General features: G+C 37.1%; 1 protein-coding gene across 2 annotated transcripts in view; it reads right to left on the reverse strand.

The window, feature by feature from the left end:
• Positions 1–12,878, reverse strand: part of LOC100872459 (uncharacterized) — a 147,582-nt gene that overhangs the window by 69,744 nt on the left and 64,960 nt on the right. The window contains exon 2 of one of the 2 annotated variants that reach the window (XM_086903938.1): positions 7,019–7,063. The exons of the other annotated variant lie outside the window; for it this stretch is intronic. Coding sequence (XP_086760064.1) covers positions 7,019–7,063 — 45 coding nt within the window. The remainder of the gene's footprint in view (positions 1–7,018; positions 7,064–12,878) is intronic. 2 annotated transcript variants of the gene reach the window in all.

Below are 12,878 nucleotides of genomic sequence, written 5' to 3' on the forward strand. Positions count from 1 at the left end.
ACCGATTAAAACTATAATAAACGTTCATTGTAAACTATTTTGTACAAATGTATTTATACAAATATAGAAAAATTATATCCCCTTCGATTTAATCAAAAGATTAAACGATTTAAAAAATTTCTTAAAAATTCAAACGAATCAACGAAACGATAAAGCGTAACTTTTTTAATCCCCATTTATCGATGTCTCTACCATTATCGATCTATCAAAAAAGAAAAAAAAAATTAAATTTATCTAAAGCAATATACGGCGGCCATTCTCCAGGCAAAACTTTAAACCGTTATTTTATCTTCTTCGAGGATCAAAAATTGCAAAATTACAATTTTAAAAGATTCCTTCTAAAATTTCAAGCAAAATTAACTTTTTTCATCGATCAATCTCCATTATTTTCCATTATCGATTTATTAAAGCGATATATGGCGGCCATTTTTCACGAAAAAATTTAAACCGTTATTTCATCCTCCTCGAGGATCAAAAATTGCAAAATTACAACTTGAAAGATTCCCTTTTAAAACTCCCAACGAAATTGAACTTTCCCCATCATTTAATCTCCATTATTTTCCATTGCTTATTCATCCAAAAGAAAGAAAGAAAGAAGGAAAGAAAGAAAGAAAAGGAGAAAAATTAAAACGATTTTAGCAATATGGCGGCCGTCTTCTTGAAAACCAGGAACGCATATTTGCGCAAACTTTTCCAAACGCGCGAACAACATTCTGTTTTGATAAATGAAACAAGCTCGCACAAGCTGGGCGAAGATTTAAAGCGTCCCACGGGCTCGACATCGACTCGAAATTTAACGCTTTCCAACTTTCGCCCGTTTCGTTCCGAAATAAATGGCGCTCTACACCGCTCTACACTCGAACCGCGTCGTCCTCCCGCGAAACTATTTCGAAATGATGTCTCTCTCTCTCTCTCTCGACCGAATTAACAGACGCCATCCGCTCGAATAACGGGCGGACGCGAGGTGATCGCACGAATCACCGACATCCACCAACCGTCGTGGACGGTTTATTGCATTACAGCGGGGATTTCAAGTGGCCGGTACAAGTTGCATTTCATGTAACCGTGGACACGCGCGATATTATTCTTCCGGATAAGATAACACAAGCGTCGATATTTCAGAGAAATGATGGATATCGCGCGCGAAACCTTCGATCGCTCCTTCCTTTCCTCGCGGACACGTTTTATCATTAATGACGGAACGGTGGTAATTCTTGGCTAAGAATGTTTTTAAGATATCGATAATTTATGTATGGAAATTTATGTATGGGAATTTGCAATTTTTCAAAACTATATAAATGGCTACTGCTTCTTAATCAAACTCGTGCTCGATCGAACCCGTAATTTAATAAAAATAAATATATACATCCGTCCTGGACGAAGCCTAGTTTGCTAAACTTTTATTATTCCAAGGGTGAAATTTTCATTTTATAGAAAGCAATAATTATCCAAATTGTTTTTAAATGTTGATAGAATATCGCGAGATCAGTATACTACCCGCATTATTTTTCGTTGAAAAGGCAAAAATCCACGAAAAATCCGTTCGAAAAGTCATTCGTTCGAAAGTGAAATATTCATGGAAAAAGGACGAATCGTTAACTTGCCGATGCATCGTCTCTCCCGAATCCAAAGTTCTCGATCGACGCGTCACCCACATCGCAACAGAGATGCGCAACGCGCGCGGCGAAAAGGGAAACGTGTCGACGCGATCCAACAATGAGAGAGGCTTGTGCACGACACGATTCTAGGACAAACGGTCACGAGAGCGCGACGTGGTGGATCTCGAGTGTGGCGTACAAGAACGGGTGTTCCTGTCGGAGATCAAAATCAAGTTGGCCGAGTGCCTGGCCACCCGTTAGGGGAGAGGGGAGGCAGGAGAGGAGAGAGAGAGAGAGAGAGTGTGACCGAGGGCGACGAATAACCCGGCCAAAGGGGGAAATGAACACGCGAATACCACCCAGACCGCTGACGAATATCTCTAATTTCCGTCTGCTTTGTTGCCGGCCCTCTTGACCCATTAAATAATCGGGATTACTCTCCTGGGACGGCGCTGGCCTATTCATTTTCCGCCTCATTTTTCCTCGACTCGACGATGGCCCTAATCAACCAACAAAGTGTATAAATTTTATAAACGGATACAATAATCTTGCACTCCAATTTTTCCTTCTCGACAATTCGGAAGGATTGGTTCATTGTACATCATAGAGGATTAAAATTTGGAAAGCGAAGAAACTGTTGTAATCTTTTCGTCCTGTAACTCCTGAAAACTCGAATGACGATGAAAAAGAAACACAGTCGTTGAAAAATGACACGAATAGGGTTAAAGGAATTCTTGGTTCGAAGTTGGGAAGGGACATACAAGGTAAGTAAGATTTTTCTCCGAAACGACAAAAGATTCCCTCCTCGAAGAATCCTTTCCTCTAAACTCGTTCGCGCAGCTATTCTTCCGCGATTATCGATTTCCTCGACCTCCCATCCTTCGAGCGACACGCAATCGCTTACAAATAACTCTCCAACTCTCCCGATAACGAACAATCTTCCGAGATACTTTCCGATTTGTTTCACCCTTATCCATCCTCGATCCCTCCAACTTGGATCCGACCTTCGTCACGCTTAAACTTTCCTCCCTCGACAGGGTGCCGTTAATTTACTTTGCATCCCCGATTAACTTTATTAACTCTGTCGGTGACATATCAATTTATTCTACAACCGCGTAACGCGCAGTTAGGGGGCAGGCTAACTGTCAGCGGCTCTCTTATTTTATTTACGCGGCGGGTTGTCAGCAGAGCGGGAGAAGAGGAAAAAGAAGAAGAAGAGGAAGAAGAAGAAGAAGAAGAAGAGATGACGAGAGGTTCTCTTTTTAGGGAGGAAGAGGAGGAGGAGGAGGAGGAGAGAATGTGGAAGGCGCAAGATGGAGTTGGAATGGATGGAATGGCATGGGTTAGCAGAATCGTACGTGCGCCAATGTTACGCGCGCTCGCGCCTGTTGACATCCAATTATTATACTTCCTCTTCGCTCCAGTCTTCTTCCTCGGGGTCCCCTGTCGGCGCTGGTTAGGTCTATTTCTAATGCTCCTCGCGTGATCGCGAATTCCTCCGGGATTGAGCTATGCGCCGACTCGGTTGCCGTTCTTTCTCCACGTCGATGATGATGATGATGATGATGATGATGATGGTGATGACGATGGGTAATAATTTAGATCAACGATGAAAGTGTGATGGAGGAGAAGGTGTGTACGGATCTCAGATGCTTTGGAATTTAAATTTTATTATTTTTAAAGCATCGAGTGTGTGATCTTTCAATTTCTTTTTTTTTTTTTTTTTTTGGCAATTTTATTACAGATAGAATTTTTGCACAGAGTTTTCTATTTTCGAAAATAACGAATACGTATTTGCGAAAAGTTTTAAGACGTCTTTTTTTTTTTTTTTTCGATAATAAACAATTCGAACGAAGTTTATTCAAGAAACAAGAGAATTCTGGAGATACGCGAAGAACGATTTATAATCTCGTAATTAATCCACTTGATATAATATGCATTAAGACTCGGTCATTTAAATTTCCAACGATTCAAACGAATCCAAGCATACGGAATTATCTTGGAGAATGCTTAAAGAAAAAGGTTAATAAATGAAACAAGATTAACTAACGTGTTTGATTCTGTTTAATTATCGCATTACCGCCGCTGCTTTGTGCCACGTTACCGTTTTTTCTTTCCTAATTAAGTTGTACTTTCTATTGTAATTAAAAAAAAAAAAAAAAAAAAAAAAGAAAAAGAAAAAAAGACTCTTTCGTATTTCTCTCGAATCTCGTCCACATTCAGAAAATTCGTTATTTGTCTTTGAATCCTTATCGCGGTAATTAAAAATCTTTTCTCTGGACGGTTAATTAACCGCGCTCCTCGAATCAAGCAGTAATTTCACTCGATGTAATTTGATTCCATCTAGAGAATATAATTAATTATTCCGATATGTTCTTTTTTTTTTTTTTTTTTCTGATTATTCTTTTCTCAATTAATTAGCGCCTCTTCTAATCCTTTACATTATTTCATTTTCAACTACGACTGGATAATCTCCACTCATCTTCGCTAATTATTATAAATTAATTACAAATTTCATGGTAAACTTTCTTTCATTGCTGAGATCGATTCTCGCCTCGCGATAAATCGATGATATTCTATTTCATCGATTCGTTTCACGACCAAGCACCTCGCAATTATATATATAATCAAAATTTTCGCCAACGATGTTCGAAACTCTTCCTTTTTTAAAAAAAATCTATCTTCGAAATAATCGCCTCGTCTTCGAATACGCATCCAAAAATTGTTAATCAGAAATTATTCTTACACTCGCAAAATTTCCCCGATAACGCACAGTTCGCAATTACTCGCAATTAGAAGTTTCATGTAAAATTGGGGGGGGGGGACGTGTCGCAAGAACGGTTCGACATCTGCGCTTCCTCCAAATTTCCTCGACTTTACGGGGAGCACGCGGTTTGGAACGCGTGTAATCGAGCATCACCTCGACTCGAGATTCACTTCGGTACAGCGTGGAGAAGGCCATGTGATCGCGTGCACGTGCGGGAAAACGCGTCGCAGCGAGCCTCAAAGTGTTCCGGAAGAACAGTCAGACATACCAGAAATACGTTCAACCGTATTCTGTTTCGTGGAAACGATGCAATTCCACCGGTTGTTGCAGTTGCACAGTGAATTTCGACACGAAACGTTGATCCTCGATAATTAAACGATGGTTTGGAAAACGTGCGTGCGTACCTCGACAATTATACGATGGTTTCAATTAATTAGAAGGTATTAAGCGAGTAGAAAGTGGAAGAGAGAGTTTCTAAAACTTTTTTTTTCTCCTCCTTTTTTTAACGCAGTTTCATTGATTTTAAGAGCGATTTTTAAGAGCTTCTCGTTCGAATTTGAAAGGATCTATAATTCGTTCGAGAGAAAAGGAAACGATTTGTTTGCGTTCCATTTGAATTATTATTCGTAAAAATTGCCTCTCTTTGTACAATTTATAAACAATTTCTGTTTAAAAAAAAAATTTGAAAAGATTTTCAATTTTTAAAAAAAAAGAAAAAAGAATTATCGAGGAATATTCGTTTAGCTATATTCGCGTAGAAATAGAGCGTAGCGGAGAGCAGTCCGTTTCCAACGCAGAAATGGCAATATTCCATCCATTAATTCGCTTTGTATATAAATTCCATTGTCTTGGAACAATAAAATCGTCATGTCAAATACCGTGACGTTGAAATCGTTGCAGAACGCGCCAAGACGGGAGGAAAGGAAAGGATACGGGAAAAATACACGGGGACGTAATAATGGTGAAACTAGACCGTCACGAGCTCGATACATAAATTACTATGCCATGCGCATTGTCAGTATGTGCCTTTAGGCGGCGCGAGATTCAAACGACGTTGCATCAATAATCGTTTTAGCCTCGTAATGAGATATCGAGCGGGAGAAAGGCAATGGATTCGAATTTTCCCTCGAACCGTCATGATTTTGTTTTTCGAATCAATTTACCTATCCGGTTTCGCGGCGTTGTTAAGAATTAAGATATTTATTGGAAAAATGGGCAGACGAATGGAAGAGAATTCTATGAAAATGGGATTTCTTTTTCGTAAAAAAAAAAAAAAAAAAAAAAAAAAAAAAAGGAACGATTCGACGAACAAAATTTATGGATATAAAATATTTGTGTGGGATGCTTTTGGGGAGGATCGATCTCTTATTTAATTGTTAAATTATTTGAGCAATTTAAATTTGCACATAATACATCAATTTTTGTTTCGCTTCTATAGAATTAACCCTCCTTAAATTCCATATAAATATATTAACACGTTACGTACGTGTCGACGTTAAAATTATCTGTATTTAAATACACGCGTGAATAGAATCGAGATATTAACTTAAATACATATCACGAGAAAACACTCTTTATCGTCGAATATTGGAAACAATTCAACGCGAGAAGAGTTTCACAAAAGAAAAAGTTACTGGGAACAGACGTTAAATCGCCTTCGAGTTATCTCCTTCGAGGTCCAAAAGCATAAAAGCATAAATTTTTTTCTTTCCCATCCGTATTATTCGTATACATACACGCGATACACACGAACGAGATAAGAAACAAAAAGTGGATCGTAATCGAACAACACTGGATGGATGGAAAGTTGTTTAACGGCGTTTAACAACGAGCATTTAAAGCCTCGAGTCTTCTCGCTCGAGAAGATCGATAAATATCTGAAAGCCGGCGAGATATCACCACGAGTGATGAACGATCCCGGCAAACGTTCCAACCGCGCAAACATCTTGATGCAAATATTAATTAGACGTATATTAATCGTGATTTATCCCCGTTTAAATTCATTTTCGAGACGTCCTCGACGTGAGCCGGGTATCCGACGGAGTTTAACGTGACACACATCCCGCTCATTACCGACTTAATCGGCGAATTCCCCGAGGAAGCCTTGCATTGACAGTTTAAACTACGAGACGAAGCCCGGATTCTAACGCAATAACTAAATATCCAACTCGGCTAGCCCCTGCTAATGGACTCGAATTTTCGCGAATTATTTCAATCGTCTCGCCACGTAGTTTAAAAAGCGTTTCAGAGACACGATTTCGCTCGTGTCGATTTTCGAAATCGTCGAATTTGGAATGTTTCGAAGCGAACAAAAATATATGTTCGTTCTTCGATTTTCGGCAAGTGTATTTTTTTTTTTTTTTTTTTTAAATAGAAACGTAATGTTTTGATCTCGTAATTTTTTGCGTTTGGATATTTTTAATCATCATACAGTTTATAGTTTAAAGGAAGAGTTGTTTTTCAAGATTGATATTTTGATGAACGAGAGTCGGATTATATTATAGGATATGTGTTATGTAAAAGTATATATAACAATGTTTGGATTTACGTCAATTTAACAGAAAATTAAAATTAAAAGGGGAATCTTAATTTAGCGTGAAATTAAAAAAAAAAACGTCTAAACTGATTGCGAGATTACCTCTTAGGTACTTACGATAGGATCTTATATTTTCCAGCTCGTTTATAGTTGAAATATTACCTGCAATAAAAAAAAGTATTGAAATAATATCGAAACATTTGTGATGATAACATTTGTTATTATATATTTTCTCTCTCTCTCTCTCTCTCTCTCTCGCAACGAACTTTTATTTTTATTTTTTTCAATCTCAATTTATTTCTTCTTCCCCTTAGAGAAAGAAATTTATCTCGGTTACAAGACACGTGTATAAGACAAGAGGTTTAAATATAAACGCAATTCGAGAAATTTTACAACGACTCGAGTTAACTCGCGTTATAAAGTCTCGAATTTCTGGTTCTCGGGAGACGGGATTAATTTCGTATAAATTCAAACGCAACAATATTCCGGATGCACAAGCTGTGACAGGGTGTAGTAAGTTGCATGGTGTTTAGCGCGGAGTCACGGCTAAAAATATCCGGCAAAGCGAGAATAAACGTTTACGAAAATAACAAAGACAGTTTTACCCTGTTGACCTGGAATTTAAAGTAGCCCGGTTCTAAAGCAATTCGGTTTAGATAAAATTAACGCCGCTTCTTCTCCTTGTTTTATCTCCAAAACGAATTCACCCCGTTGCACGAGGTGTAAAATTACCGTTTCGAATTATGGAATCACTTTCCTTCGCGAACCGCAACGAACGAATAATCATTTGGAAAAGGTTGAAACAAACATCTCGAAAGAGAATTATCATATCGCAATAATCGCATCAAACGTATATTACGTAACACTGGAGAATTGAATTTGGTATCACGATAACAATATTATTTTTCCTATCAATCCGATACAATAACGAATAGCAAAGCGAATCTGCATACGATACAATTGAACGCTTAAACACGTTAAAACCCCGCAAGTATCCAGCCCGCGCATGGCTTCCCGCAAGAATGAAGCTGAGAGTCGAATTCGGGTTTAAAATCTTCGTTGTCTTCGGCTCAATCGACGAATCTTCGAAATTACATTTTCCATTATTCTCACTCTTCGAATCGAATTTCTCACCGTCTCGAATTATCGAAACGTTCGATAACGCGCGAAGGTGAACGCGTTGGACGAATATTAGAGGAGGATGACGTTAGAGACGAATTCGAAGGACGAGGAGCACGCAAGAGGACCGCGCTGTCAATGACTTTGGCTTGGAGAAAAGTAAATATAGCACAGCGACCAAACCAGTTCTCTTAAAATAACTCGCGGTCCTAAGGAGCGCATTCTCCATCGGCGGCATTTTGGTAACCGTACAGGTTTTGATCGCACGCCGAAAAAACGGGAGGGCCGATCCACCATCGCGCCGATCCTTTCGATCTATGCCTGCTCGAATATCTTTCCTTCGATCCTCTTCTTTCGATTTGTTATTAAAACGCTCGGTGTATGCACGAGTTAATCCTATTTTGAGGTAGAATCTTTGAATTGATATTATGATCGTTCAAGTTTGGAAAATTTGAACACGATTGAATCGACATTCGTGGAAAGACAATTGCATAAATAAATTTCTTAGGTGAATTTCATTAAGCAAATATTATAGTTTGTAGAATACTAGTAACTTGACTCGATCGCGACGAGTATTCTTAACATAATTTTTTAACATTATTTAGAACGATAATATAATATTATATAAGATTCAGATGTTGAATTAATAAGGATTTAAAATTATTCAAATAAATTTCCTTTTAGCCAATAAAAATTTGTAAAATTAGATCAGCTTAGGATAGAATATGATGACGTAACAATATTCTTTTCCATTATTATTTTTTTTTTTTTTAATTCCACTTCACTTGTAAAGAGAATACAGAAATTTTCAATTCCAGAAGTGAATATTTTAGAATGAAAAAAATTGCAATATCATGTTGTTTGTCGTTAAAGTTTGAAATATGAGAATTTTTGTTTAGAAAAACATTTAACTTTCCATAGTGATTATTTTATACATTTCACATTTCGCCTGTTGCTGAAGAGAATACAATTTCCAACGCAATTTCTCGACAAACTTTTTTTCACAGTAATTTTTCGTACCTGCGTTTAAAAAAAAAATTGGATATTAGTATTAGAACGTGGATCCGACAGGTAACGTGTGTTTGTGTACACCGCACCTTAACACCCTTCGTGTTTATTTTTTTTTTTTCCTTTTTTCTTTTTTTTAACACGTGAACTAGATGACAAGTTGCTGTCGAGAATTGTGTCACGTGTGTAAATTTGTTAGTATAAATCTACGCGTCGTTAAAATCTAGCGTTACGTAAAGAGGGATGTAAAATTGACACGTGTCCTCTGTGTGCACCCCCATCTCTTAACTGTTCCATTTTTTCCACTGAAATTGATTTGTATTTGCATTAATTGAAGAATTAATGGGAATAATTGTCGAAAAATTAGAAGAAAACGTTATCCAACGTTAAAAGGTATGCTTGAATATTATTATAACTTATATTATTTTCTATTATTATCATTCTGAAACATTTATTCATTTTATGAAATACGTAATTGAAATAAAAATGAAAATACGCTCGTTCACGTTAATATTCAAGTTATCAGCCTGAAACGATCGATCTAAATCAAATCGCGAACTATCCTCATAACGAAACGTAATCATAAATGATGGACCGCTTCGCATCAACATCGATCAATAGAAGACGACATCATCAACTCCGTTTCCGATGAATTTATTATTTCATTTCGCATTAGCCCTTCATTTTTTTTTTTTTTTCCCAAATCGAATTAATCGAATCTCGCGAAAAATCTCGAGTGGACAGTAAGATAAATTTACGTGTAAACCTATAACGTTTTTAAATTTTTCAACATAACCTCGATTTTCTTAGGGATCGTGCTTCTTTCAAAGACAAATCTTGAAACGCAAGAACATTCGAATTTTCTTCACTCCAGAGTCTTCCTCTTTCGACTATCACGAACAGATGATTCTGCTCGTAATTAAATTAAAAGACCAGCGCAAAAGACGAGGCATAAACTGAGAAGCAGCTCGAGAGGAGGAGGCGAAGGGAGGGGCGGGGACGCTTAAACTCTTTCCACGATGTTTGAAAGGGTGGAGAGGTTGGGCGGAAGGGGAAGGGGACGAGAAGAACGACTGGAAAGAAAGGACTCGAGAAGTGTTCCAGAGGTGCGTCGCGACACGGTGCAATTATTTAGCCAAAGCTTATCCTGCAGTTGGTGCTCGGCCCTGTCCGCTGCAAAATATGCTTTAACGCGATAAATCCTCCACGTAATTGAGTAGCGAGTGTAAATGAAAAATTCAGCCGAGGGAGGAGGATGGGCAGAGGGGTAACCATTCCTCCATTTTTATTCCCACTCTTTTCTTTCCTTTTTTTCTCCAACTCATTTTTTTCCCTCCCTCGAGCAATTTTTGTCGGTTGTTGCCCGACAAGTGTACGCTGCTAACTTTCGAAAAGTTTCTTTCTCAGTTTTCGAATTTTATACAAACAAATAAACGCGCGCGAATTTAGGCCATGGATGGATGCAAATGTTTTTTTATCTTATTAATTTTTGTCTCTCGAACGTTCTATTTTTGGAAATCACATAGAAAAAATTTCTTTCACTTTTCGAACATGTTTCGAAAACAATTCATTAAACAATTCATCTTGTATGTAGAATACGTTTTATTTTATTGCGAATAGAAGCGAATATAATTTAATAATTGAAATTCTATTCTTCTCTGTCCTGATTTAATAGTAATTTTTTGTTCGAACAGAGAATTCGTTTTCGATGCAAAAATAATTTACCTATTTTTTTTTTTTTTTTTTTTTTTTTTTTTTTAATAAATCGAAGTTGTCCCCATTTCAATATACTTACTTTCCTTTATCCAACAATATTTGACGTAACAATGAATTCTCTCCCCACGGAGAGAAAAATGTCTGTACATTTATTTCGACGTACGCTTTTTAGTAAATAATAGCAGGTCTCGAATTTATTTCTCCGAGCGATCTCCACTGTTCAACATCGATATTTCAATCTTCGAGATCTCTTACACTCATACATACACTAACACGATACGCCAGATATAAAGGCGAACAAATGACTCGCTCTTTCTTACTTGCTTTTTGCCATCTTCGCATCATTCTACATCTTCTCTCTCGCTCCCCCCCGCTTCCTGCTTCTATCGTTTCATCCTTTCTTCCCCCGTCATTTAATCCTTCTTTTATTCTTTCTCCCTCGCTCCTTCCCTTTTCTCTTTTCACAACCTCCCACTTCCTTTTGTTTCTTTCACTCGCCTACACCTATTTTCTTGCGTATTCTTCCTCGTTTCCATTTGTTCTTCGCGTTCTTTCTGCAACATTAGACGACGGGAAGAATTTCATCTTAGAAACACTTCGGCAACATTTGTTTTCTCCCTGGTAAAAAAAAAAAAAAAAAAAAAAAGAAGTGTAATTTTAACCCCTGGTTATTCCAATTCCAATTCGTTTCATCTTCTACGTACATTCTGCTATTCGATTATTTCTGCTATTTTTGCTTCAATTAAGTTGAATAAAAATAGCTTTGGATATTTCAATTTTATTTAAATATTAAAGTGGTTTATTTTTAAGTATTTCAGTACGATTTAAAGGAAATATTATATATGTTATAATTTAACTAGGTAATTATAAATCTTTTTCTGGATCTCTTATCGGCAAGGATAATTCTGTTTTATTTCAAAGAAATTTAACAAAATTCACTTCATCTTTGATGAAAACCATGGATTCCAAGAACCAAGACAAGTCTTTTCTATCGCGAACGTTTAACCCTCAACCTTTATACCTATCACTTTTCCAATTCCTTCACTCTTCTCCAACCCATCCTTCCCTTTCATTCAATAATCCTCTTCCACTCGATTCTTCACTTCGCCATCCACCATTTCCTTTGTCCTCTCCATCTCCATCCCCCCCCCCCCCTCCATCCGAAAATTCATCCCTAATCGCCTCTAACGAACTCATTTTCTATTACACTTTCCGATATATAAGTTAAGCTTTGAATGGAAGTATTGGACAGTGATATCGATCAATGTAAGTAAAAATCGAATATCGAGCGCAATCTTCCATCTTTTCTCTCGAGAAGAGATGGAACAACTTTAATATGACGAATGAAGATGAATTTTAATATTATATATACTCGGTTAAATTTTTTTTTCTTTTTTTTTTTTAACTTTTCCTCAAAGATGTTATATTTTATTCGTTGGTCAAACGATTTTCGCGTATTAATATGATAAGAAAGAATTATTTGTTATGGATTACCTATAAAGGCATAAGGTATTAAAATTTTTTTTAAATATTTCGAAATAATATTACGTTGCGATCAATGAACGAGATTATTTTTATATTTTATTATTTTACGTTGCTCGCTTTTTTCTCTTCTTATTTCTCGTGCAACATTTGATAGATGCGATTCTCTTATTGCGAGCGGAAGTTGAACAAACAAAGGGAGAAGCGGATCGGGATTTTAAGCGAAGTGGTAATCTTTTATGAGACTTCCTCCCTCGATGAGGAAAAATTTTCTCTCAATCCGTGTCTTCTATAAAATGAAAACGATGTTCCCTCTTGTTTCGAGAATGCTATACCGTTTGAATGGGAAAGAATCAATTTTCTACAAGTATGAAAAATTCTAAAAGAAATTCTAAAAAAAAGTGGGGGGGGGGGGAGGTTCCATTCATTCGACTCGATCAACGAAATTTTTTTTTTTTTTATACGCAAAAACTCTCTCTCTCCCTTTCTTTCTTTTCCTCGTCCCGTTTCTTATCATTATTAAATTTCAAACGATACACTCGAAATTTTCTCGAAACTCTCTCAATACCGTCGATCTTCCCCTCGAATCGAACCCGCCCTCCAATTTTCCTCCAATCGTGCCACGCATCTTTCCGTAATTGGAAACGCGTAT

This window comes from Apis florea, unplaced genomic scaffold (genome assembly GCF_048593485.1).
Source record: "Apis florea isolate Af1SG1 unplaced genomic scaffold, ASM4859348v1 contig_2293_pilon, whole genome shotgun sequence".
Taxonomy (NCBI): Eukaryota; Metazoa; Arthropoda; class Insecta; order Hymenoptera; family Apidae; genus Apis; species Apis florea.